General features: G+C 38.6%; 1 protein-coding gene across 4 annotated transcripts; it reads left to right on the top strand.

Moving 5' to 3' along the window:
• Positions 1-26,957, top strand: LOC121529122 (globoside alpha-1,3-N-acetylgalactosaminyltransferase 1-like). Of its 4 annotated transcripts, XM_041816827.1 has the most exons (12): positions 1-137; positions 4,211-4,393; positions 11,968-12,000; positions 14,407-14,451; positions 18,189-18,239; positions 19,631-19,657; positions 20,997-21,029; positions 21,121-21,255; positions 21,343-21,475; positions 21,559-21,754; positions 24,262-24,481; positions 25,986-26,957. In XM_041816827.1, the coding sequence occupies exons 2-12, from the start codon at positions 4,338-4,340 to the stop codon at positions 26,125-26,127; spliced, it is 1,071 nt and encodes a 356-aa protein (XP_041672761.1). In that variant the 5' UTR covers positions 1-137; positions 4,211-4,337; the 3' UTR covers positions 26,128-26,957. The 4 variants fall into 4 exon arrangements, with proteins under 4 accessions (XP_041672761.1, XP_041672762.1, XP_041672763.1 ...); XM_041816828.1 differs by lacking the exon at positions 19,631-19,657; XM_041816829.1 differs by lacking the exons at positions 19,631-19,657; positions 20,997-21,029.

The raw sequence follows: 26,957 nt of genomic DNA, 5'->3' as shown, positions 1-26,957 counted from the left end.
TGTTCTGCGTTTTCTAGAGCTCTCGTGCGGATTTGTTGTTATAACGGTCAACTCTCCATGAGCGCCGCAGGCAGAACCTCCTGTTTGAGGGAGGCAGGACCGCGCGTGCCGTGGCAGCAGCACGGCTAACGGTCACGGTAAGTTCTGGCCGTTTCATGTGTCTGTGTCTCTCTCTGATCTTCTCTGTCGGTTTCCAGTCTCGGCCCCGTACGTGCTGTCCCGGTGGGCTGACTGTCAGGCGGGACTGGGTCCGGTAACGCGGAAATGAGTTCGGTATGGGTCGCTGATGCGCGTTAAAGATCAATAATCAGTTTCTGATGGGTGCCAGTCGGTCTGACGTCATACACCTTCACGGTATCGTCATGTAAATGTGTGGTGGAGGAGTTGGAGGAGCAGCAGAGTTTAAATCAGCTGTTTTTATCGGTACAAACCGAGTCTGAAATTCACGGTTTTCTCTATGAGGTTCGGTAGAGAAAGTAACGGTGTTATTATGTAGGCTACAAACATGATCCCACTCTTAAAGGGGTTAAAAGCAGGATGATTTCATCGGTTAATTGTTGCTTTTGAGTGCTTCTAAAGCATCTTTACCTGCTTTTTTACAGTTTAAAATCAGCATGTGGCTTCTAGTAACACACACTATAAATAACATTACATAACTGTTTAAGTGCTCTGAGCTAGCCAGCTTAGTATCCTGGTAATTATCTGACCCACACGAATAAACAAACAAAATGATGACTTAGAGATCCACTAGCAGAAGTGAAAGGAGTACAAGACTATTGTACTGAGGTAAAAGTATAGGTAGAGTGCCTATGAAAATATTCACCCCTTTGAATGTTGCACTCTTTTATTGTTTTATCAAAGAAATTTCAATTAAATAAAAATGTGTAAGGTGAAATTAATGCAGCAACTGTTGCTTGGATTCTTCACCAGTCAAAGCTATATGGGAGAGTGGCAAAGAGAAAGGCACTGTTAAAGAAAACTCATTAAATCTGGACCAGAGCTCACTAAAAGGCACGTGAGAGACTCATTCAGATTCAGACAACTTTATTTCAATCAGGAGAGACACATTGTATAAAAAAAATATATTATTATAATACTAATAATGAATGACATTAAAATGAATTTATCTAAACAGAATTTCTTTGGTGCATGGATTCTATGGGTAGACTCTAAGATCGAGGACTGAATGGTCCGAGCAAGAGCAGAATAAATCCCCCATGGAGTCCGGATACAGGTGGTGGTAGCCAGAGGGATTGCAGATGTTTAGCACTTGATGGCTCATGATTTTGCAGGCTGACGGTGATTGGGGTGGTGGAGGGCCACCCAAAATGTCAGCATGAGAGAACTTTGGCCATTGGACATGACACTGTGTGTGGTGGACACCAGGCTGCACATCACCACAAACACGTCATCCCCACCGTGCTCAAGTCTTAAGTTGCGACTTGTTTTCGGCACTCTCTACAACAACATTAATTTGCTGATCATCTGATGTCTTAAAACAAAACCATTTCCAAATGATAGAGCCACTATTTTTCTTCTTACCGACTAACTCTTCGACTACACTCATGTTGTCTGTGTTGTTGTGGTGAGAGGGGGAGAGGGTGGGTCCTTGAGTATCATGAGATCTTGGAGGGGGAGGGAGCAGTGGGCTTTTGAGTTTTGTGAAGTTTTGGAGGGCAAGGGAGGCGGGGAAGGACAAAGAGCAACACAGAGTCAAGAGAAGTAGGCGAAATGGCGACTTGCGTTTAAGTATTTCAACGTATTTGGACTGCTTCATGAAAAATTTGGGTCAGCATCTCCACATCTTTTCCACATTTTGACCCTACCATCCAGCTGCCAACTAGATGAACATAACTTTCCTCCACATGTGTTGCCAAGAAGGCAGCCCTAGACCGGAGACTGGCTGGATTGTCTAGGCAGAGATCTTTCGGCCATATCAGTCTTCTTAAGATGTCGTCTTCTTGGGACGCCCACTTTGTGGCCTGTCTCTGGCATCCCTTATTATAGAGAATTTGGGCTTCAGTTTTGAGATGGTACTAGGCCTCACTCTTCAACTTGGTTTTGTACAACACCAGCCTGAAGTTGCCTTATCGCTCAGGCCCCATTCAGATCAGTCAAACCTTGCATGCTGATTCTTGAAGCAGACACCTATTGACCACTGTAGCAAGGCCCATGCTCACAGGTGCTGACACACAGGTGCCAAGCTAGCACCTGGGGTCAGCAGAAGCTCAAAACAAGAGTCAATAGCTACAGCACAATAAGCAGTTTGCCATTGGCTAAGAAGATTTGGCAGATTTTTCACATACTCAGCTCTGTTGCTCATCCCACAGAGACATGTTCCTTACAAATGTTTTTTAAGGTTTTAGTGCTTTTAGCACCATCACTTGCTTAACTAGAAAAGCACTTACAGAGCGCAGACCTTCGCCCTATGTCCCAATAGTGAAGAATCCTTTAAAAAATTCCTGGATCCGTTTCCATGTGCCACCACGGCAATCACTGATTGATTACTCCCTCCCCAGTGGGGTGAAAATACAGTGAGGCAAAGCATTGGCTTCGCTACGGGTGGACTGTCATGGTGGAAGCATTGCCTGCTGGTGCCACCAGATGCACTGACAGTCTCACCCATGGTCTAACTGGACAACTGGAAGTCATGGCAGAGGGTGAATATTCCTCTATTCCTCCTAGCATTGTGGGTATTCTTGCTACAATTTGCTGTCTTTCTCTCTGTTACACTCCGACTCGTCTCCTCAACCGGGCGTGCGTCTTTCAAACTCTATAAACTCCAAAACTTTGAATAGAAACACAACCAAAAACTGCTGCTGGGATTTAAGTTAATCATGTCCACCATCTCCTGGTGTAAAGTGGTAACAGTGCAGACCTCCGCCATTAGCCCTATCTCCCAATAGTACAGAATCCTTTAAAAAAATCCTGAATCCAGGCGGTGATCCAGATCTCTCCCATAATCTAACCAATTCTTCCTTATGCCATTTCTAACATGTCCTGAAAATGTCATCAAAATCCGTCCTCAACTTTTTGAATTATGTTGCTAACAAACTAACCAATGAACAAATCCACCCAATCACATAACCTCCTCGGAGGAGGTAATAATGGATTGTTTTAGTGTGACTAAGTTTCAGTGTTCATGAAAAGACAAGATTAAAAACACAGACATCCTGTGTGGTTATTAAAAAATTATCGGAGGTCCGATGGTTAAACTAATCCAGTGCAAACAGGGCTAATGTCTAAAAGACTTTACAAAAATACAGGAAATTTGTGAGCATAATTTACTGAGTTAAGTGTTCATGAAAGATAAGATAAAAACACAGACATCATGCACAACTACCACAAATTCCCAGAGGTACCTAGGTAATATGACTCCAGCGTGAAACACCCAAAAACGCTTCTGGGATTTAAGTTACTCATGTGCGCCATCTCCTGGTGTAAAGTGGTAACAGCACAGAGCTCCGCCATTAGCCCTATCTCCCAATAGTACAGAATCCTTTAAAAAAATTCCTGGATCCAGACGGTGATCCGGATCACTCCCAAAATCTAATCAGTTCTTCCTTATGCCATTTCTGACATTTCCTGAAAATGTCATCAAAATCCGTCCTCAACTTTTTGAGTTATGTTGCTAACAAACTAGCAAACTAACAAACCCAGCTGATCACATTACCTCCTTGGCGGAGGTTAATATCAACCAAGAGATACCAAGAAAGTCAAAAACAACCTTAGGATCATGATGGCTTACAAGCTAATTAGCCCATTGGTTATTAGCAATGGGCACAGAGTGTTTGGCTTCAATAACACCACATTTGCTGACCCAGGCTTTCGCCTCTCGTTCATAAACGTCATGTCTGGGTGAAGAAACCAAAATGATGTCCCTAGAATATATAAAGGTTGAGAACTACTGAGTGTCTTGAAGTGGTTTTTATCCTTTATGTAAACAGTCTATGGTGATTGATTTGTGGATAATCTTCTCTCTAGTCCGTTGTTTGTCATGCTGGATGAAAACTTAATCTGTATAAATATGGACAGTCATCCTCTGGTGTTTTTCCCTCCTCTCGTGTTGGCATTTTGTTAGAAACTGACAGCGCCTACTGAAAAATGATCACATGTACTGATGAAAGCATTCTATATGGTTGTAATACTAACATAAAGATATCTCTGTTTTTCTAAACCTCACCCTTTGTCCCTTCCTCTCTGTTGATAGGGCGCTGCTCCACACAGAACTGTAGTCCATCTGTTCACACCTGGATCAGGAGTCATTGGACCTGATTTGGATTTGGTACTCTGAGCCCTAAAGATCAGGTCTGTCTTGGTCTCTCTCTGACGATGCAATGCCCACTTCAAAAGGCAGAGTTGTGATTGTGGTGGCTGCTGTGCTGCTGTTGCTGTGAGTACTTTTTAGTGTTATTATGAGTACTGATTATATGAAACATGCATGAAGTACAAGTGCTGAGTTTATACCTAGAGTCTGAGTACAAAAGTGCTTGTTCAGAAGCCATCTGAAGCAGTGGGTTTTGCCCCCTTAGTGAACTGTGAGTGGTTAGGAACTATCAAATAATTAACTCTTAGACATTCTGAACACTTCAAAAAACAGGCAATTTGTGAAAATAGATAAGTGAAAATTATAAATGTATAAAATTAGACTATTCTATAAAATAAGTAACTAAAAATATTTTTTTATTATTTAATCTAGATTATCTTATCTTTTCATGAGCACTGAAATCAGTCAGTCACACTAAGAAATTCCAGTATTTTTCAAAAGTCTTTTAGGCATAAGCCCTTTTCACGCTGGAGTCATATTACCTAGGTACCTCTGGGAATTTGTGGTAGTTGTGCATGATGTCTGTGTTTTTATCTTATCTTTCATGAACACTTAACTCAGTAAATTATGCTCACAAATTTCCTGTATTTTTGTAAAGTCTTTTAGACATTAGCCCTGTTTGCACTGGATTAGTTTAACCATCGGACCTCCGATAATTTTTTAATAACCACACAGGATGTCTGTGTTTTTAATCTTGTCTTTTCATGAACACTGAAACTTAGTCACACTAAAACAATCCATTATTACCTCCTCCGAGGAGGTTATGTGATTGGGTGGATTTGTTCATTGGTTAGTTTGTTAGCAACATAATTCAAAAAGTTGAGGACGGATTTTGATGACATTTTCAGGACATGTTAGAAATGGCATAAGGAAGAATTGGTTAGATTATGGGAGAGATCTGGATCACCGCCTGGATTCAGGATTTTTTTAAAGGATTCTGTACTATTGGGAGATAGGGCTAATGGCGGAGGTCTGCACTGTTACCACTTTACACCAGGAGATGGTGGACATGATTAACTTAAATCCCAGCAGCAGTTTTTGGTTGTGTTTCTATTCAAAGTTTTGGAGTTTATAGAGTTTGAAAGACGCACGCCCGGTCGAGGAGTCGGAGCATAAAAGAGAGAAAGACAGCGAATTGTAGCGAGAATACTCACAATGCTGGGAGGAATAGAGGAATATTCACCCTCTGCCATGACTTCCAGTTGTCCGGTGAGAACATTGGTGCATCTGTTTGCACCCCTAGCGTTTGCACCGTTCTTTGCCTCACCGTGTTTCCACCCCACCAGGGAGGGAGTAATTGGCGAATGCCGTGGTGGGGGGTACATATTTTTAAAGGATTCTTTCCCATTGGGAGATAGGGCTAATTGCGGAGGTCTGCGCTCTCAGAATGCACTTCTATTTTTTTTTTAAGTAGTTAAGACAATAGCCCTTTTCGCACTGGGTTAGTATTACCTAGGTACCTCTGGTAATTTGTGCTAGTTGCGCATGATGTCTGTTTTTTTTATTTTATCTTTTCATTAAACCAGAAATCAAATATTAAGCCAAAAAAATTCCTGTATTTTGAAAAAAATCTTTTAGACATAAGCCCTACTTGCACAGGATTAGTTTTACCTACGGACCTCTGGTAATTTGGGATAGTTGCACATGATGTTTGTGGTTTTGTCTTATCTTTTCATGAACACTGTACTCAGTCAATTCTGCTGTCCTGTCCAAATAAAGGCAAAAGCCTCAAATAATCTTAAAAAAAAAAAAAGATCCACTATAAAAAGGTCTGTCAAAGAAAATGATTTTCAATACCAACTTTTTTGATGTATTTTAAAAATCTATATTGCGTTAAAAGCTGTCAAACTAAACACACCGGCACCATCTAACGTGTGTCCTGACCGTCATTTTCGTTCTGTCTTTTTTTTTTTTCTAAAGATGTTTTTTTCTGGCATATTTGCCTTTATTTTGATAGGTCAGCTGAAGTGAGACAGGAAATGGGTTTAAGACTACAGCCCAAGTATACCCACCAAGCCAAGGTGCGGCCGCGGCACTTTACACTACTGCTGTAGTCCCAGAGCAGTCGACTACGGCTACTGGAGCATTTTCCTTAGAGAACGGCTGCATTGTCCATTTCAGCTGCTGTGGTAGTGGCTCTGTTTGAGAGCACAACACTATCACTATCATTTTTTTTACACCTGGTGAGGTAAGGAGACGAGCACTAAGCTGGCTTTTTGCAGAGTTTTTAAAGTAAAATGAGACATTAAAGGAGAAATATTGTGCAAAAATCACTATTTCAGGCTTTTGTAACAAAAAAATGTGCCCCTGGCCTGTCCACAATCTCCTCAAGTACCTGTACATGTGTGCTGAAACAAGTCGTTCTCAGATTTTCTCCTCATGATGTCATGTGGGGAGTTTGCCCCGCCCCCTGAGGTTCAGTTGGCTCTCCCACTCCTGATTTTACTCTCAGCTGACGTCCATTAAGCCACATCCAGTTCCTGAGAGGGGCGTGGTCAAGGGAGTCAGACAGCTCGTTGACATTTAAAGCCACGGACACAGAAACAGCTCGTTCTGAGCAGGGCTGAAACAGAGGAGTTTTTAGACATGCAAAAATCCAATACTGGAGTGTTTTTTTTGTTTCAGCAACAAACTTCACAGGCATGTTTCTAACTAAATTGTTCTGACCGGGACATTTAAGTATGTGAATAATTCAATTCAAAAATAATGCACTAGTTATAGGCTTTTATGATGCATTAATGCTGACAGCCCTGGGCACCTAAGAACACAGAAACACATTGTATTTATCAAAGAAAGACAATAGACTCCCTGTGCTGTAATGATTAGATAGAGCTCCCAGAGCCATGAATCAGGATCTCCTATTGAACTTTTCATTTATGAAATAAAAAAATACAGATTAGCTTAATTTTTGCTAAGATATTACAGACATTTTTTTCTTGAACAGATGCTCTAAGCTTGGTCAGACTTACTGCTCTGCAGTGCAGTGGAGTTGTATTCAAATTACATGTAAATGTTAATGGTAAAAAATTAGCCTTCCAAGGATATATACACACACTTCAGATACACAGGGCCACTATTTTCATCTGTAAACAGGGAGCGGAATTATGTGTCAGCCGTACAGTCACCAGGTTTATGCAGGAAAATAAGAGCACAAAAAAAGCAGAAGAAACAGCCTATACAGTGATTATGTTAACAGTAATTTCCTGTAAACACTGAGTAATGACAAATCTGTCAAACCCATCAAACATTTTAACGTTGAGTTTTGAGAAGGCCAGATTTCATAGGAAAAACCCCTACTTTCAGAAAACCTGCCTACGTGTTGACTTCGTTTGTGTCTCACCATGATCACAAACCAGAACGACTTGAAACAAAGGCAGAGGGGGAGGGAAGAAACTTAGGAGAGCATGGTTTCTGCCACAGAAGGGACAAGCCTTCACTCAAAAAATAACTTGCTCAGTGAACGTAATAAAGTTATGGAAAGTATTTCCACCAAAGTAAAATGCGTTGACTTAGCCAGAAACAACTTTGTTGAGTGACCTAAATGTAAATATGTTGGGTCAACATGATGCATTTGCATTACTGTTACTTAATTACCGTGGTTCAGGCCAACTAGATTTGTAGGGGTAAATGTAACATACTGACGTAATTTTCTTGGGCCATTTAAACTTATGTGATACTATCACGAGCTGTGATGAGGAGTGACTCAAGACAAGCTGAATGAGCCCTTGTACGATAGGCACGAGCAGCTATCTTTTTATTTATAACACAAATATAGACACATACAGACAGGGTAGTCTGCAGCATTAACCCCCTCACTCGTGGTGTCATACTTGGAAAAACATTTTTCCCTAAAAATATGAATCAATAAACAAAACATACATGATTATAACTTTGCAATGAAACATGAACATTATACAACAGTAGAAGAGTGAATTCTTTTGCTCAAAACAATCCCAGAAGTCCCTGCTCCAGGCAACTGCTTCCTGGATTGCCGCAATATGATTATGAGTTACTTAATTTAATAGGGTAGTTACAACTACTTTTCAAAATAGTACAGTTAGATGAATAAATTGTGCTGATCCAAGAAAGCAAAGTTAAGTTGAAATGCTTTAGGTTATGAGATTACCTTTTTTTCATATGAAAATGAACATAATAGTAATTACTCAGAAAATAAGATATTTTTGACACAATATTTATGTATTACACCATTTAATGAACTCTAATTAAATACTCAGTTACGAAAAAAATCATCCTTTGACTGATACAAAATAGAGAGAGGTACTCTTAATTAAGAATATGCACATAACTGCCACCTACTGGTCTGGAGTTGTAGGCAGAGTTGATTTTAACTCATTGGACTTAGGTTATGTTTAATCTAGTAAATTTTAAGTTGTTGCATGTTATGTTAAAACTACATGATTACTTGATAATAGAAGCTACATGTTAGACTTAGGTTTATGTATCACACACCCATGTTGGTTTTTTTAATTGGTTCCAACATCTTGACCAAACGTCCAAATCAATCTGTTCTACAGGATTTAAAACAAGATGTTTGACTAGCAGCCGACAAACATATCTCTGAAAACAAACAGCGAAAGAAAAACGGATCAAAAGTTATTCAGACACAGTTTCTGTGTGGTTGGAAAAAAGCATGAATAACTTTTTGGTTTGTCATGTGGTCAGCATGTAACACACCATGCTCCATTTATTGAAACAGCCTTCAGTTTCACATGTTCTTATCAAGAACTTTGTGACCATTTTGAATAAGAGGGCATGATCAACACTGAGACTCATTCACAAATAACTTTAGATTTTTTTCTTCTATTTGTTCCCCTTGTTCAATCAAAATGAATATGATTTGACAGAAATCTGCATTTGTTCTAAAAGTTGACAATGTTAAATGACGCCACAGAATTTAAAACACATTTAAATACAGTTAGTGAATGATCTGTTGTTCTTCAGAAGAAATGTTCTTTTAACCCTCTAAAGCCGGGTGTGCACTGTGCGATTTCAAGCCAACCATACGACGGTCGTGGACGAATGTCATCTCACACTGTGTGACTGAATTGTTTACGACGCACAACCTGAGTATTCACACTGTGCGGCTGAAATCGGGACGGGCTGTGACAGAAATCCACAGAGTTTCCTTTTTGAAAAGACTGACACTCAGGGTGAAGTGTCTCCATTCATTTTTTTCTCTCTCCCCCCTCTATCTCTCCTGCTCTCTCTATCTCACACACACAAACATTATCACCTCAGGTCTGTGGAGAGGAATATTTCCTGCTCGGGTGAAATGGGCTGAAACAGGGGATTTTAGACATGCAAAAATCCGATACTGGAGTGTTTTTTCAGCAACAAACTTCACAGGCATGTTTTGTGGACTTCTGAGACCAATATAAACTTGTCTTAAAGGGGTAAAATATGTGACCTTTAACCATGATAATAGTCTTGGAACACTCTAACCCTCAAAGTCCACATAATCTGTATCTGCAGCGTTTTTCAAGATCTCTATGATCTTGTTGTTCCCTGTTTCCAGGGTGGTGCCCCGTTATTTATGAATCTTGATTAATAGTTTTATCCATTTATGATAATTATAATATTATAAATTATTTTAGTAGTAACCAAAATCTAGCATTACAAATCCCAACAATATAAATCTCTGATTTGCACAGAAAAGCCTAAAGAGGTACACATTTTCTGTCCATATCACTGACTGGGCTCATTGAAGGACGCCTCACACACAGGACTGAATAGAAGGGAAACTTTGCTCTGGGATGCTCTTACTGCAATTTTTTAAATCAGTGGGGCACTTTTATATAGTGGAATAATATACATGATTATATGGTATATACAGTGTTTGGTGTTAACTGCAAAGTGTGCAATTGTAAGTGTAAACTTAGAACTAGGGCTGATTGATTTGGGAATATAATCAGATTGCTATATTTTCCCCCAACATTGCACTTCTTGGGATTTAACATGCAATTATTTTAAATTTCCTCATCTTCTTTATTTTTAACAAAAATGAGCATAAATCATTCTATTTATATCCAACACAATATTAGCTGGAATTAACAAGGGCTGAACAAGATTGAAAATAGTGTATTAAAGCTTTTTTTTTTTTTTTTTTACAATAAACATCAGCAATGAAATAACCAATCTGATCACTATCAATCAAACAGTGACAAAAGCACAGAGTGCTGAGTCAATAACAAAGAGCTTGGTGCAAGAGGCTAGACGGCCCAGTGGTTTAAGGCGCATCCTGTGTGTGTGGGCGGCGGTTGAAATCTGGCCTGTCCCACATGCCCCTCTTGTTCCTGTTTCCAACTCTATCTACTGTCCTCTATCAATGAAGGCAAAAGAAGCTCAAAATAGATCTTAAGGATCAATGCAACTTTAACATTGATTGCAAAAGACATTATTTTAGATGACGCATATTGGTCTTGCATGTATGTGTGTATTTAATATTATTTGTTTATTTATTTATTTATTCTAATTTTGTCCCTTATTTGTTATCTTTATTATAACTATTGTAATTTAATATTTGAATATTAAATTTGTTTACTTTTTATAAGTGCACTTTTTTAATTAGTTGATAGTACAGTTGTCTATTGTCTTTAACCTCTTATATGGTTACTTGTCTTTTTTTTTTCTTCTTTTTTTTTTTTTTTTTTTTGGAACATGCAAAAACTGTATATTCCAGCAGTGGATACTGTTGTATATTTTGCAATTGGTAATAAAACAATCTTTAAAAAAAAAAAAAAAATCTTAAGGAAAAAAGGTGGTAAACCACCCCAGAAGTAGAGCGTGACAGTGCAAGCCAGCTGTTATTTGGGAGACTCATTCTACCACTGGGGACAACAGAGGAGAAGGGTGTAGCTAAATGCATACTGTTCTCTGAAAAGCTGGAGCTTTAGCTTTTTCTTAGTTAGTCATTTCACCATCAGCAGACAACAGAGGAGAAAAGTCGAGGTAGTGACTTAGGGCCCTGATGTGATGGAAGTACCAGGTGCCTTTTGAGAGGGAGTGTGGACCTGGATGAGGGATTCCAGGTGAACAGGTGCAGTTTTAACTACTGCTTTGTAAGCATTGAATTTGATGGAGCTGAAGCCAGAGGAGAGAGATGAACAGAGGTGTGACATGAGCTGACTTGGATTGGTTGAAGACCAGACGTGCTGCTGCGTTCTGGATCATCTGCAGAGGTTTAACTGTGCATGCAAGGCGGCCTGCCAGTAATGAGATGCAGAGGTCAATGCATGATATTATTACAAGAGCCTGTACCAGGAGCTGTGTTGCCTGCTCTGTTAGGTAGGGTCTGATCCTCTTGCTGTTCTAGAGGGCAAATCGGCAGGATGAAGCAATGAACAATTCAGGGGTTTAAGAACAAGCCATGACTCTGATGTAGGTTTCTCACAGAAACTTTACTAAGAAAACATTTAGGAGAAGTCTGATGGAAATATTGGTGAATGAGGCTCGTTGTTACAAAGTTTAAATGCCATCCTCAAAAATTCAGTAGTTCAACCTCGAGATAATCTGTGCATCACTTCCCGTCATCAATCTCTTATTTCCTCATGTAAACGTCCTGACTTCTTCTGTTCACCATCAGTATTTAACGTTTCATTTGTTTCTGTTTGAACCCACAGAATGCTCTACTGCTACTTTTCCTCATCCCTCAGGTAAGCCACAACAACACACCTAAGTGAGTTAGGCATACACAAAACCTTTGTGCCAAAGTCCACCAGAGTTCATGTTTACATACAGCAAAGGTCATATTTCTGAAGCTTAGTGTGATTCACTTAAGCTCCTTTCAGCAGAGCATTTACAGACACAGAGGAGAGAGAACAACAAACAATGTAAAACAATATTTGCCTCAAGACTCTGAGTTTTAAAGTTTATTTTAATGACTGATAGTACTAAAAGTACAACAGGAGCAGAGGAGAAGAATACATCCATCAGAAATTGCTAGCAAACTTCTGCTTGCCATCTAAATATCTTGCTATCTGCAGTAAGATGCTGCAGATGTTTAATCAGTCTGTGGTGGCAAGTGTTCTGTTTTATGCAGCAGTTTGCTGGGGAGGCAGTGTAAAACACAAGGATGCAAGGCATCTGGACAAACTAGTGAAAAAAGCTGGCTCTGTGGTCAGAATCAAGTTGAACTCATTGGAGGATGAGGTGGAGCGATGCACACTGAAGAAGGTGGAGGCCATTTTGAGGAACATGGATCATCCACTTCATATCACCTTAAATGACCAAAAAATAACGCTGGAGGACGGCTCCTTTCTCTTCGCTGCAGGACAGAAAGCTATAGAGGTCTTTTATAGCATCAGCAATAAGACTATATAATTCTACAATAAACAGATGAGACTCCAGACAAACGAATTTCCCTTTGGGGATTAATAAAGTTATTATTATTAATATTATCATTATTATTAAATAGCACAAATACAAATGCCTGGATTGACTCCGTTGTTGGAGCTGGCATACATGTACAGAGGCTACAGTCCTCGGCACACTGGATGCACAGTGAAGCCCTGATCATACTGCTGTTTGATGCATGTCTACCTAAACTCCTTATGCTGCCTGTCTATCTTCAGCTGTCCTATCAGAATAAAATTAAAAGACCAAAACGTATCTATAAAATCGATTGCACATTCAGGATTGTACTTGCTTGCAGTTTTTGGTAAATGACAAAACTTTACCCAACAATTGAACCCTTGAAAGTTGTTTTCCTGGTGCTCAAAGAGGTCTCAGTATCGCTTGATTTTTACTTACATCATTTGGAAGTAGGGTTGTTCTGATACCAGTATCAGAAATACGTCTGATACTGCTTAAAATGCAGTTATTGGTATCGGCGAGTACTCGAGTTTGAGCACTGATCCAATACTGTTGGGTTTAGCTTTATATTTTGCTTCATTTAGCCATGCTAAATGTTAGTGCCAGACCCGGAAATCAATTCTTCTTCGCTGCCAGAAAGCACTGCATGCATGGGCTACCATTTTTAGAGCAGCACAGAAGAACCAAAGGATCCACTGCTGTAGCAAAGAATGGTGGCTGTGTGACATTTTTTATCTGAATGTGATCTTTTAAATTCCTTCCAGACCGGTGCTGTCATACACGACAAGAAGTGAAACAGTTTTTCAAAAGTTCAATAACTTTGGCGCGCCGGTAGTTGAGTGGTTAAAGCACATGCCATATACGCAGGCGACTCGGGTTCGAATCCAGCCCGTGGCACTATTTCCTGCATGTCTCTCCCCGCTCTCTCCCCTGTTTCCGACTCTATCCACTGTCCTATCAAATAAAGGCAAAAAGGCCAAAAATAAATCTTTAAAAAAAAAAAAAAGTTCAATAACTTTTGAACCATAAATTGTTGTGTCTTACTTGTTTTTCCTCTTGGAGCTAGCCGTAGTGCTTTCCTATTGACGCTGCTGAGGCCTTTGAATCCCTAGCGTCAGCATTTTTAGCGAGCCTGGAACTCGTGTCACATTTCAGACTTTAACGATTAAATCCACACCAGCAAACCCGGCGTTAAACGTCTTTTTATCCATTTTAATTGAATTATGGGCCTCTATTTCCACTAGCTTGAATGCTAACAGCCATATTGTTTACCCTTTGTGAGGGTCTGTCAGCCAATGGCAGGCTGTTTTGTCATCACGTCATGCTACCCAAACGGGGAATAATGCAGAGATAGAGAGGGCCTGTGAGGCAGCCCTATGTATTATGTTATTTTAATATTTAGCAGTAAAACTCAATAATCAACAGAAAAGCAACTTTGGGGTCACACAGATATGCTGTACATTATGATATGCTGAGTCAAATATAGGTCTAGAATTATTGGCTAGTCTGCACAGTCAGTTCAGAAAGTTCACACCAGTATCAGATCAGTACTCGGTATCCGCCGATACTCAACACCTTCGTATTGGGAAGGAAAAACTGGTATCTCAACATCCTTATTTGGAAGTTTAAAATTCTGGTCTTGTGGCAGGCCTGTTTTAATTTCAGGTTTTCTGATTGCTTGTTGAATCAGTAATTGCAGCTGTTCCCACAGATAGATGTTTATGATGTTTTCTGTGTTTGTGTTGCAGAGTTTTTGTGTCCTTTGAGCAGGAACAGGAAACACCTGATGGCAAGTAAGTCACTCTTCCTCTCAGTTTCTTTTTTGTTTCCCTGCATTGACACAAACACATTAATGCCCGGTAAGCTGTGGTGGCCTGCTGTAATGATTCATTGGCTGCATCCGCTTTATTGGTAGAGGCAAGTCTGCAATAGTGCTTGATCTGACTGCATACATAATGTCTCGCTGTGCAGTTGAATAATGGCATAAAAGGCTGCAGTTTTTTTCTATTAAGTAGTGCTTGAAAGTTTACATAAAAGCCTGCAGCTATGCTTTTAAGTTTACAATAGTGCAACTATTTCACTTTGTAAAAGTACTTTTATTTTCTAGAAAGGAAAACGTTATTTTTGAAAATTATTATTTCATTATGAAAGCACTGCTGTATTTTAAAAACTTCAGGTTTTACATTTTTTTAATTCTTTTTAATATTGAATTGGTTTGAGTTGAGAAATACACACTTCAGAACTTTCATTATTCTCTGCATTTTTCTTGATGACCAAGCAAGAAGACTCATAATACCACAGCTAAATGTAAATGGCAGTGCTTTCCATTCAGTAAACTCGGACTTATCACAACCATTATGATGGTGGTGTAAAATCCAGCTAATTGGTGCAGCATCTAGCAGTGTTTCCCCTACCATTCTATTAGGGGGGCCCCCGCCCCCCCAATGGCACCCCCCGCCCTCCTTTAACGTCAAGTCAATTTTTTTTAATTGTGTTTTCTATACAGTGCCAGGTCATTCACAAGAGAAGTCATTTAAGGACATCTTTCCTATAGAGCAGGTCTCTACCCAGTTCCTTTATTAAACAAACTAAATAGCCTTTTATTTTATTAATCTTGTTTACATGAATGTATTTGATTTCTGAGTCCTGGTTTTCTGCTTGTTCCCTCTGACTCTATGGCCTGAGCTGAGCAAACCCACACGCTCACTGACCAGAGAGCCCCACCCCCCTCCCTCCCGTGTCAGAACTAATGTTTGCTAGATGCTTTGACTCAATATCATGAGAGAGAGAGTTCTCCAATGCAACTGATTTATCCTCCAAAGTTGTGTATGAACCAATTCCTTCCTTGTTTTACGTCTGAGATAGTTAAACGAGCGCTGGATTTCGGCGTGAGACTGCAGCAATTGCGCACAATTTATTAAATTCTCACGCTGCAAACTGACAAACTGGTGGGAAACGTGGTTAAAATCAGCCACTATTGGGCTCATGTCTGCACCAACTCCCTATATACGCTCGGCCCGTCACAGGTGTATGGGGGCAGGTGTGCCGTGAATGTCTGAGGGGATCAGTTCTTATACAGACTATGACTGAGCGGCCCATCCGCAGGTCAACTGACGATCATTTTATCATTTTTTAAATTCATTCGTCTGGGATCAATAAACTAGTGGACGACCCCTTTTGTCTTTTTGTCCCTTGCATGCATGTTTCTCATAGCGCCTGATGCTATCAGTGATATTTATGATCGTTATTTACATTCTTAAATAAACCTCATCCACATGTAGATTACGACAGAAACTCTCAACTTTAAAAATGTAGGAGTATTGACAAAAGATCACACAGGAATAGAGACAACAGGAGGAGACAGAGACATGTATGTGTGTGGATGATAATAGTGAAGAGAGAGAAAATGAGTGGAAAAAAGTCAGTGGAGGACAGATTTCACCATAAAGAGTATTTACCAAAATACATCATCTTACCTATAATAAATATGTTATATGTTACAATAAACGGTTTCTGAAATAATTATTTGGGTATTAATTTGTTAAATCTTTCAGATGTCAGACTCAATTGCATGTGGGGAGGCCTTTTTGACAGCATAGGTCAACTTTACACTTGTATTGGTATGACTTATCAGCTCACATGTTTTCCACAGAACCGGTGCTCACCTGTTCGGCGTCAGCTGCGTGTCAGTCTGACATTATCAGGTGGGCAAAAAATAATTAACAGGAAGGAAAGCTCAAACTGTTCCAGCTCAAAACTTTAACTTAGACAAGGCTTCATTATGAACAAGTTAACCTCTGAATGGTTTAAACTTAATCCAAGTGGAAAAACCGTCAACACAGTTTCCCTTCTGTTCATTTGGGGAGGCTCTAAATTTATGCAGGGATGACCTGAAGTCATGAGACTGAAGGTGCTAGTGCTGCTGCGATCCCGTTTAAAAAATGTAGTGCTCAATTTTGTCTATTTCTTAATTATTTTCCTAACTTTGGGCCAGCCAACTTAACCGACATATGACTTGTTTTATTTTATTTATTTAAATTTTTATTTATTTGTTTATTTGTAAAGGGACCATGTAAAACACAAGTCATATGTTTAACCTAAAACTATTTACCTCAGAAGATCAAATCCAGCGTTGTTATCGCAAGCATAAAAAAAAAAAAATACTTGTTAAAACATCAACAAGAAAATGTATTTAAGCAAGAGGATTCTATACTTCATAAGTTGTTTGCCATGTTTCTTTTCACTAATTATTACAAATTTGGAAAGTCAGATACAAAACTACTGTGTGAAAGACTTTGAAAAAGTAAGAAAAAAATCTACAGAGTATGTTATTCTTAAAACTGTTTTAAGTTTAGAAAAGTTTTTAGTTATTTTATATAAGACTTTATATATTTTTGTCAAGTTTTGTGAGTATTTCAGACTTTGTAGTTTTATATCAGACTTGTAAATTTGTGTCAAGTTTTGTAGAATTTTTTCAGACTTTGTAGTTTGTTTTTTTTTTTAGTTTATTTTTGGGCATTTTGTGCCTCTATTTGATAGAGGAGAGGACAGTGGACAGAGTCTGAAACAGGGAAGAAAGCGGGGAGAGACATGCGGCAAGGGGCTTCAGGCCAGATTTGAACCTGGGCCGCCCGCGTACATGGGGTGCGTGCCTTGTCCATTCTGCCACCTGCACCCCCAGACTTTGTAGTTTTGAATCAAACAATGTAAATTTGTTCCAAGTTTTGTGAACGTGTTTCAGACTTTGTAATTTCATATCGGACTTTGTACATTTTTGTCAAGTTTTGTGAAAGTTTTCAAGACCTTGTGATTTTGTATCCAACTTCGTGCATTTTTTAAAGGTTTTTGTAAAAAGTTTTTTCAGACTTCAGACTAATTTTGATTCAGACTTTGTAAATTAGTTTCAGGTTTTGTAAACGTCTGATACAAATTAGTCTGAAGCAAAACACTTGACATAAATTTACGTCTGATATAGAAAATAACAAAGTTTGAAACACTTCAGTAAAACTTGAAAGAAATTTCCAAAGTCTAATAAAAATTAACAAAGTTTGTAACACTTTCACAAGACCCGGTAAAAAAAACAACAAAATCATATATTTAATTTGTTTCAAGTTTTATTTAAATGTTTCAGACTTTGTAATTTTTTTTAAGACTTTGTCATTTGTTTCAAGAGTTCCTCTCTTTGGCTGTTCTGTCAAACTGAGGCAAAAAACACTTTCTCTGGTTTCTTAAAATGTTGGAAATATTTGCAGTTATATAAGAACCCAACCAAAAAATAAAACATAGGAGTGGTCATTTTTAATCAGTAGAGATATGTCAGTGTGAAATGTCAACATATTGTACTTTTAATGCGGAAAGTGTGTAGTTATTATAAAGTGTTACATCATTTTCAAATGAAATTGTTTCTATAGATTTGTCCTGTAAAGAGTAATCATCTCAGGAAATGAGATGTCTAATATTTGGACCAATGAGGTTATTACTGATGTTGTGTACTCACATGTATTTACTATTGTTTGTGTGTCTGCTGCAGGTCTGAAATCGTCTTTAACAACCATGTCTTCAATCTGGTGGCTCCTGACCAGTAAGTACACCAACCCTCGTCCTCTTCTCCTTCTCTGCCAAAGCAATTAATTATTTTGATTAGGGATGTAACAAAACTGCTCTAAAATGCAACACAAATAACGGCAGTTGAATAAATGAGACAATATTTTAGTAGTCTCTCTTAACCAACAAATATTGCTACCTGAGAAAAAACAATCACTGTGTATCAGTAACTGTACATTCTATTAGTGTAGAAGTATTACTTGTATTTTTAAGGATAAATAAAGTTAAAGCTTTGCCAGAGAATTCAAATGAAAAAGAATTGATTTTGAATATTTCTCATAACTAAGTAAGGAAACTGTAGAAAATTGCGATAGTCATACTGTATTTTTATACACATGGTGTCACGATTTGAGTGTATCTTTACCAGTGTTTGGTAGCGTTACTTATGAAACTAACTCGTTTGATTACCGCGTTACATACTGAGAAAAGTAATTTGTTATTTACTGCGTTACCTACTTCTAAAACTAACGTGTTAGAGTACTTTTGTGTTACTAAATATTAAAACCCTTTAACCACTCGTTCCACTCGATGGTTGTAAAAACGACAGATAACGACCACACATCTGCATTTGAATGTGCAAGACTCTAATGCCAATGAACAGCCTCATTTACAGCCCATAATCTGTGTCTCTGCAGCCTGAGAACATCGCTAACAGACAGGAAAACCTTTACAGCTCTTTAACATGCCCACAATCAGACAACAAGCTGAGCAGAGCCAGACAGAATCACTCCAACACTGTGCGTAATAACAGCGCGTAATTGGATCAGCTGCACAGCAGCAAACGGAGCTTTTAAACTTACATTTCACCAGGATGCTGTTCTTGTCCCTTTTATCCAAAAATCCATCATAATGGGGATAATTCCACAGTGGCCTGCTGTCCTCTCTGTCATTTCACTGGCTCAACAAGCTAACAATGCGCGCATAATGGCACAGAATGTTTACCTTCCGCTGGTACGGCGCGACGTGTCAACATGACTACGGGAAGAGAGAAGGACAAACAGTGCAGATGCTTCAAGGAACTTTTTTTTTCTCTCTCTCTCTCTCTTTGAAGCCACAGAAGAGAGAGGAAATGTGGGATTTTTCTTCCAGTAACGGATTACTTTTATGAAAATGTATCTATTAACGGGATTACTTGAATTGAAACGCATTACGTTACTCATTACTCCAAAAAAAGTAATCTGAGTACTCTAACGGATTACTTTGTAACACGTTACCCCCAACACTGATCTTTACATCCCTAATTATTCACTCAGAGATGATTGAAAGCTTTTGGGTGTCTGACATGCAAAGGCTTAATGAGAATCTGGCTGATCTTGGTTTATTGCTGATAATCATGTTGGTTCCTGTCATTGTGTGGTTATGCTAAAGAATCAAGAAGCTCTGGAACTACAGGCAGTAAGTACCTCTGGTGATCGTTCTGCTCTGATATTATTTCTAACATGCGTTCTAATCCTGCTAGGATTAGAATGGCAGCCTTGCCTGTGAGCCTACGCTAAGGGCAATGAAGCCCGGTAGTTACACTTACAGATCTGAGTAGACGTTTGCAGATTGTGTGCAGCAGACGTTTTGCAAAAGTCACGGGTGTATGACACCTAATTGGGAGGCAGACTTCAGTTGTAATTGATGGCTTGTGAGTATTTTGACAACTTAAAGCCAAAAAGAGGGGGTTTTCAGAACTAAAACAACCTAAGTCCACAATTACAAATTGTTCTACACGTTTGAAGATCTGTGGACACATTTGCAGGCCAGTGCATGCATTTGTGGGTTTTTGCACACGTTTGCAAATCTGTCTGTGCATTTGCAGATTGGTGTACAGAGCTTTGTATGCATTAGCAAATAGTTTTGCAACAATAATAGCTACATAGAGGGATGTATGCATGGATGGATGCATGCATGTTTTTTTAACTGGTTTGTCAAACATTTCTGAGGTCACACCCTGACATCTCATACACTCTGTTCATACACATGATGCTCTCACAGATCACCTGCCAGCACCTTGAATGACTTTTCTTTGAGGTATTTGTGGATTTGTGCACACAAATCTGCAAATCTTTCTCCACTTGTGGATAATGGCTCTCAATGTGGTTTGCTTGGCTCCCAAAGCCTTGGAATTGGCTTTGCAACCCATTCCAAAAATCAGAAACAAAGTCAATGACTTTGTTTCTGATTTCTTCTTAAATTTCTTTAAATGGCGCTACGATGTGTCGCCATTTGAGATCTTCACTTCACTTTGCCAGACAGATTTTAAGGAATTTCTTGATTCAACAGGTCTTGCAGTAATCAGGCCTAGGTGCAGCTAGTGAAACTGAACTGCCAAAAATATGGCTAATAACAGGTAATTCACAATTTAACAAGGGGTTAATGACTTTTTACATAGGGCCAGGAAGGTCTGGATGGCCCTTTTCCCTTGATAAATGAAAATACCATTTAAAAACTGCATTTTGTATTTATGAGGGTTATCTTTGCTAAGTATTAAAATTTGTTTGGGTATCTGAAAAATTTAAGTGTGAAAAATATGCAAAAACTGGAACAAATTTCTTTCTTAAGAAGCATGTCTTTCAAACACGGTGAAAAATATGATTTTTCTGTGGCTTTTATTTTCTGTACTCACAGTGCTAACCGCACTACTAATGCTTTCACAGTGCTAATAATCCTAACTGTGCTGGCACGTGGCTAACATTGCTAACAATGCTAACAGTCCTACGTTCTGATGAGGAACGTGTTTGTGTTTCAGTTTGCAGTACAAACAGCCAAGCATCGTTCAGGGGTGAGTATGATGATGGCCTTGTTAGGTTTGTACGTGGTTGTTATGCCGTTGTTTTTCTGTTTATGATGCTAGTCTTTGTCTTTAACCGTAGTCGCACTGACGTGGTGACGGTGACACCCTGGCTGGCTCCTGTGGTCTGGGAGGGAACCTTTAACCCGGATCTTCTTGACAGCATCTACCAGCAACAAAACATTAGTGTAGCAGCCACCGTGTTTGCTGTAGGGAAGTAAGTATGAAGCTCTGATTTACGTGGAGCACTGAATGCAGCATCTCTGGACTCACTTAGAGACACAGCCTCTGATCTCCTGCACAGGTACATCATGTTTCTGAAGAACTTTCTGGAGACAGCAGAGCAGTTCTTCTTTATTGGTTTCAAGGTGCACGTTTACGTCTTCACTGACCGGCCCAATGAGGTGCCTCAGGTCAAGATGGCCCCTGGCAGAAAGGTAATCAAGCAGGCAAAAGTAAGATCAACTCTGTCTGATATGTTTTAGAGTTACAAGCAAAGATTTTCCTCGCCCCCCTCCAGCTAACGGTGCTCTCAGTGCCCAGCTCCAACCGTTGGCAAGAGATCTCAGCTCGCAGGATGGAGCTCATTCAGAAGCTGATTGAGGAGAGGCTTCTGAGCAACACAGACTACATCTTCTGTCTGGATGTGGACTCCAAATTCCACGGCCGCTGGGGAACCGAGTCGCTGGGGGGGCTGGTGGCTGTGATACACCCAGGTGAGCAGAGGATACCAAAGTCAACATTTTAGCCCCTCCACTATGTCTGTTACTCCCCACTGTATGGATACAGACCATCGACAAAGAACAGAGTCAATAGACCAGGAAAAATCACAGCTCAAAACATGTCTACCTCAGTTATGAGTGAAATATCTCTGGCATTTTTATGATGTTGGGACCTGTGTCCCCTGCCATTATTATTCCTACCACACATAAACATAAAAATATGAATGTCATTACACTTAAAACAAATCTTATGTCAATATTGTTAAATAGTAAGCCAAAATCACGGACAGTCAAAATTATGACACAAAAAAATCAAAATAATGAGACAGAAAGTCATGATTATGAGATACGAAATTAAAATTACAAGATTAAATGTAACATTCATGTGACAGAAAGTCAAGATAATTAGACATTTAAAAGTTAGAATGGTTTGATTTAAGAATAAAATACATAATAAGAGATAAAATTTGGCTAAGAGATTGAGTTTGAATTCTGAAAACGAAACTTTAAAATCATGAGATAAAAAGTCAAACTTATGTCAAAAAGTGTTTCAACTATGAGCTAGAAACTTAAAATTCCAAGGTAAACACGGAATTATGAGATTAAATGTTTGATTTATAAGAAAGAAAGTCAAAATTATGAGGAAAAAGTCAAAATATGACAGAGTCAATTTATGAGTTTAAAAAACAAAATTATGAAATAAAAGTCAAAATTATGAAATTCAGCATCTAAATCATAAGATAAAATTCAAAATTATCAGATTAAAAATCAAAATTATGGTATAAATGCTAAAATTATAAGTTTAGAGTTCAAAATTATGAGATTAAAAATGAACATTATGAAATAAAAGTCTATTATCGAATACAAGTTAAAATTATGAGATTAAAAATCAAAATTATTGAATACAAGTTAAAATTTTAAGTTTAAAAGTCACGATTATGAGATTAAAATTCTAAATGAGATTAAAGTCAAAATTATGAGATTAAGAATCAAAATTATCTGATAAAAGTTAAAATGATAACATTAAAAGTAAAAATAATGATATAAAAGTCAGTATAATGAAATAAAAAGTCAACTTATAGATACAAATTTAATATAAGAGAAAAGATATGGAATTTTAACATTTTAAAGCTTTAAGACGTATACATTTTGAAAAAAAAAGTTAGTGATTTAAAGAGTTAAATACCATGAGATCAAGTCAAAACTATGAGATGAAAATAAATAAATATCTGATAAAATGTCATACTTACGAGATAAAATCTTCAAATTTAAAGATAATCAGTTGGACTCGTGATTAAGTTTAATTTATAGGAAAGGTGTAAAAATTATGAGATTAAATCTCAAGATTATGAGAAAAAAACATGAAACAAAAGCTTTCATTTAATAAAGAAAATGTAAAAGTGAGTTTTGAGATTAAAAATTTTACTTTTACATTTTTTAAATTGTGAGAAATACAACTAAAATTATTAGATTTAGTTTGACATTATGAGATCCAATTGCAAATTAATAGATAAAAAGATTTAATTTTTATATAAAACATCAAAGAAGAGATAAAACATTAAAGTTATGAAATAAAAATAGGAAATTATGACATTAATTTCGAATAGAATGTTAAAAGTTAAATGTTAGATACTTAGTCATATTTATGAGCTAAAATGTCATAATTGTGAGATTAATGGGTGGATTATGAGGTAGGGAGTCATTATATGTTAAACAACTCAATTCTGAAATAAAAAGTTGATCCAGTTTACATCGTAGAACTCTTTCAGTCCAACAGAAACATGGATTCACACACAGTAAGGAACATTTTTTGATGTAACAATCTCTATGATTCTACAATCCCATGTGAGTCCACAAGCAAGTGAAGTATTTTCTTTATTGTAAAGCCGTGTTACAAGTCGTCCTCTGTTTGCTGACAAAGGCTCTTAAATGTACTGAGTGTATGCAGAGCAGAAGTCTATGAAGTCTGGTTAAACACTTGGATTCTGTCTCCATGACTCATTTCATTATTCATGAAACTGATTAGGGGGAGATTGTTTTATTGAGGCGAAGAGTTATGCATGTACAATGCTCCTAAGCAAATAATTTCAGATCCAGTTAAACAGAGATTAGAAATGCATGGCTGACTAAAAGAAAGCACTCAGAAATGTTGAACTTTAATCACTATTAGTCTAAGACAGGATTACAGCACAGGTGATCAATGATAGGTTCATAGGAAGGTAAATGATATGAGGTTTGTTTACAGGGTGTAGCTAATGTTAGCAGTCCTGGCACTGTCAGCCTTCAGTCCTATCTACAGGGTAACATTCACAGTCCTGAGCTAATGCCATCACTGATGCTTTGATAACCTAGGTTTATTATAGGGACTGTACTCTCAGGTTCAAGGATATTGTCTGAATATTAAATGAAATGGTCCCAATTTGACCTTTTTAACCAAATTCCATCTACCCCAAGGTATTTCTGATCTCACCTTATATTTGTTTCTGCCAAACTGTGTTCAGGTTACTACTGGGATCCCCGCAGCAAGTTCCCCTATGAGCGGAGACCTCAGTCCAGAGCCTATGTGGCCCAAGGGGAGGGGGACTTCTACTACTGTGGGGGGGCGTTTGGAGGCAGTCTGCGGGAGGTGCACCAGCTCGCCAAAACTTGCCGCTTTAACTTCGAGGCCGATGCCAAAGAAGGCATTGAAGCAGCTTGGCAGGAAGAAAGTCATCTAAACAGGTATTATCCAGCTATACAAGATGAAGGTCAGACCAAGCACTCGTTGGTGTGACATTTATAGGTCACAAGAGGAAGGAAATACAGAAGGGCTCCAGCTCCATCAAAGTGTTTATAAACTATGCAAAACTGTAGATTGCGTCACTGAGAGCTGTAGGTTTCAGTTTGACTCGAGAGAAAACCATAGCAGAGTGCCATCATGTATTGCATGAGTGATGCTAGTCTAAATAGTGAGTCCTTCACAGACAGGTTCTTTATTTGGCATATTAGGCCTACAATGTTAACAGGAGGTCTGTCTTCACTGTTATAGCATCTACAATCACAGGCATTGGTGCTTCTGCTAGAAACAGACAGACACTCATGAGGCATTTATTATAAACATGCACTTATCACACAGCAGATTTTTTCTTGACAGTTATTTAAGGCAGTGGTTCTCAACGTGGGGATCGAGACCCCCTTGGGGTTTGCGAGACACTTAGAGAGGGTCACAAGATGCCTTAAAAAAAATAAAGAATATTTATTAAATGCTTTTTCCCTCCCAATTTTGTTACTGTTATTTGCCACTTATCATCATTTTGAACAATTTGGACCTACCTTTGCCTCATTTTACCCACTTTTGCCACTTTATACCAATTTTGCCAAATTTTAAGCCATTTTCAACACTTTTTCGCCACCAATTCTTGCCGGTTTTAACACATTTTCCCCTCTAAACCTTCTGCCCATATTTGCCACTTCTAAACCATGCCACTTTCCACCTGTTGCCTCTCTTGACCCCTTATTGCCACTATTAGCCCTTTTCTGCAACTTCTTATTTCCTTTTTTTCCTCATTTTAACCACGTCTGATAATTCATTATACCCATTTTGACAGTTTAAGCCATTTCTGCCAGTTTCTGCCTGTTTGAACCACTTTTTGCCACTTTAAACATGTTTATGCCACTTTTGAATCACCCTTTATCACTTTTGGGCCCATTTTTGCCACTATTTGCTTTTTTTTTGCCACTTTTACCTAATTTTCGCAACTTTACATTTTTAAGGTGGCTATATTCTATGGCACAAATGACTAAAAAAATATTTTTGTTGCTTTGATTAGAGTGGTTATTATTCAGATTGAATATAAAATATGGATATCACGGCTTATCTTTACATTGGGCCAGGATTTTGCTGATTCCATGAGCCCCCAGTTTGGCTGGTTCCCAGCAACCTTTCCCCCTTCTCCTCCCTTATGGGCAGCCTTGTCTGCACATGACTATTCTTGAATTTGCATAGCTGTGTTAACCACTTACAAGGGGGTCCCAAGTCTCTGGTGCCTTTATTTTGGGGGTTGTGGGCTGAAAAGGTTGAGAACCACGGATTTAAGGGATACTGCGTCTATTTTTAACTACACTAGGTTGCCATATTTCCATATCACCACCTAACCTTTACATGTAACACCAGGCTATTGAAATGGACTTGGTTGAGGTTTTATTTGAAGCTTCATGGTAACTTACTTCCTGTTTCTGTGTCCAGATACATGTGGATCAACAAGCCCAGTAAGGTCCTGTCACCTGAATACCTGTGGCAGGATTTCAAATCCAGAAACCGTGAGATCCACATTATCAGGTTCTCCGGGGTCATCAAGAACTATGCTGAGATCCGACCCAACGTCTGAGAGTCGATCACACCCGACCTGAGAGGACCAGACTGGACCAGACGTGAAAAATCTGAAATCAACAGAGCCAAAGTCATGAAGTCATGTCTGAAGGATTTTGAAGGTTCCTCTACTCTTTTTTATACCTCTGAAACTGATTAACCCCTGTGTCTTCTGCCAGAGTTTACCCAAAATCCTCCTTTTAACTGACCTCTGTGGGTTTACTATGAGGGAGCTCAAAATATCCCATCTTTCCTTGAGTTAGCAGGCTCAACAAAGCCTTAAAATTTAGTTACAGATATCAGGTATGATAAAGCTGGTTATGAACTTTTCTCTGCCATGCTTTGTGCTTCCAGCTCTGTGCAATCTCATTTGATGTTTTTTTGTCTTCAAAATAATGACCACCAGCTGTCTGCTTTTGTCAAATTAAAATAAAGCAACATTAAGCACTACTTCCATTAACTGAGATTAAAAAAAACATCTCCACTGCAGCTGCATGGAAGGAAATAGACACTGCAGAACATTACTGCTTTTTATTTATACAGTGCCTATAAAAAGTGTTGTCACCACCTTGGATGTTTTACCCCTTATTGACTCTACCACTCCAGAACATTCACCTTGCTGTCTTTGGACCATTTCTGTGTAGCTTTCCCTGTAGCATCCCCACAGCATGATGCTGCCAGCACTGTGCTTCACAAAGGCGATAGTGTGTTTGGGGCATCTCCTTTCTTCAACTTGACCATGGAGTCTCCCACATGCCTTTTGGTGAACTCTACTCCAGATTGAAAGCTTTGACTGGTGAAGAACCAGCCAACAGTTGTTGCTGAAGCTTGGAACTCCTTCAGAGCAGT

Source organism: Cheilinus undulatus, linkage group 21 (genome assembly GCF_018320785.1).
Source record: "Cheilinus undulatus linkage group 21, ASM1832078v1, whole genome shotgun sequence".
Classification (NCBI taxonomy): domain Eukaryota; kingdom Metazoa; phylum Chordata; class Actinopteri; order Labriformes; family Labridae; genus Cheilinus; species Cheilinus undulatus.
The sequence above is the reverse complement of the archived record's forward strand: the minus strand, read 5'-3'. Positions and strand labels throughout refer to the sequence as shown.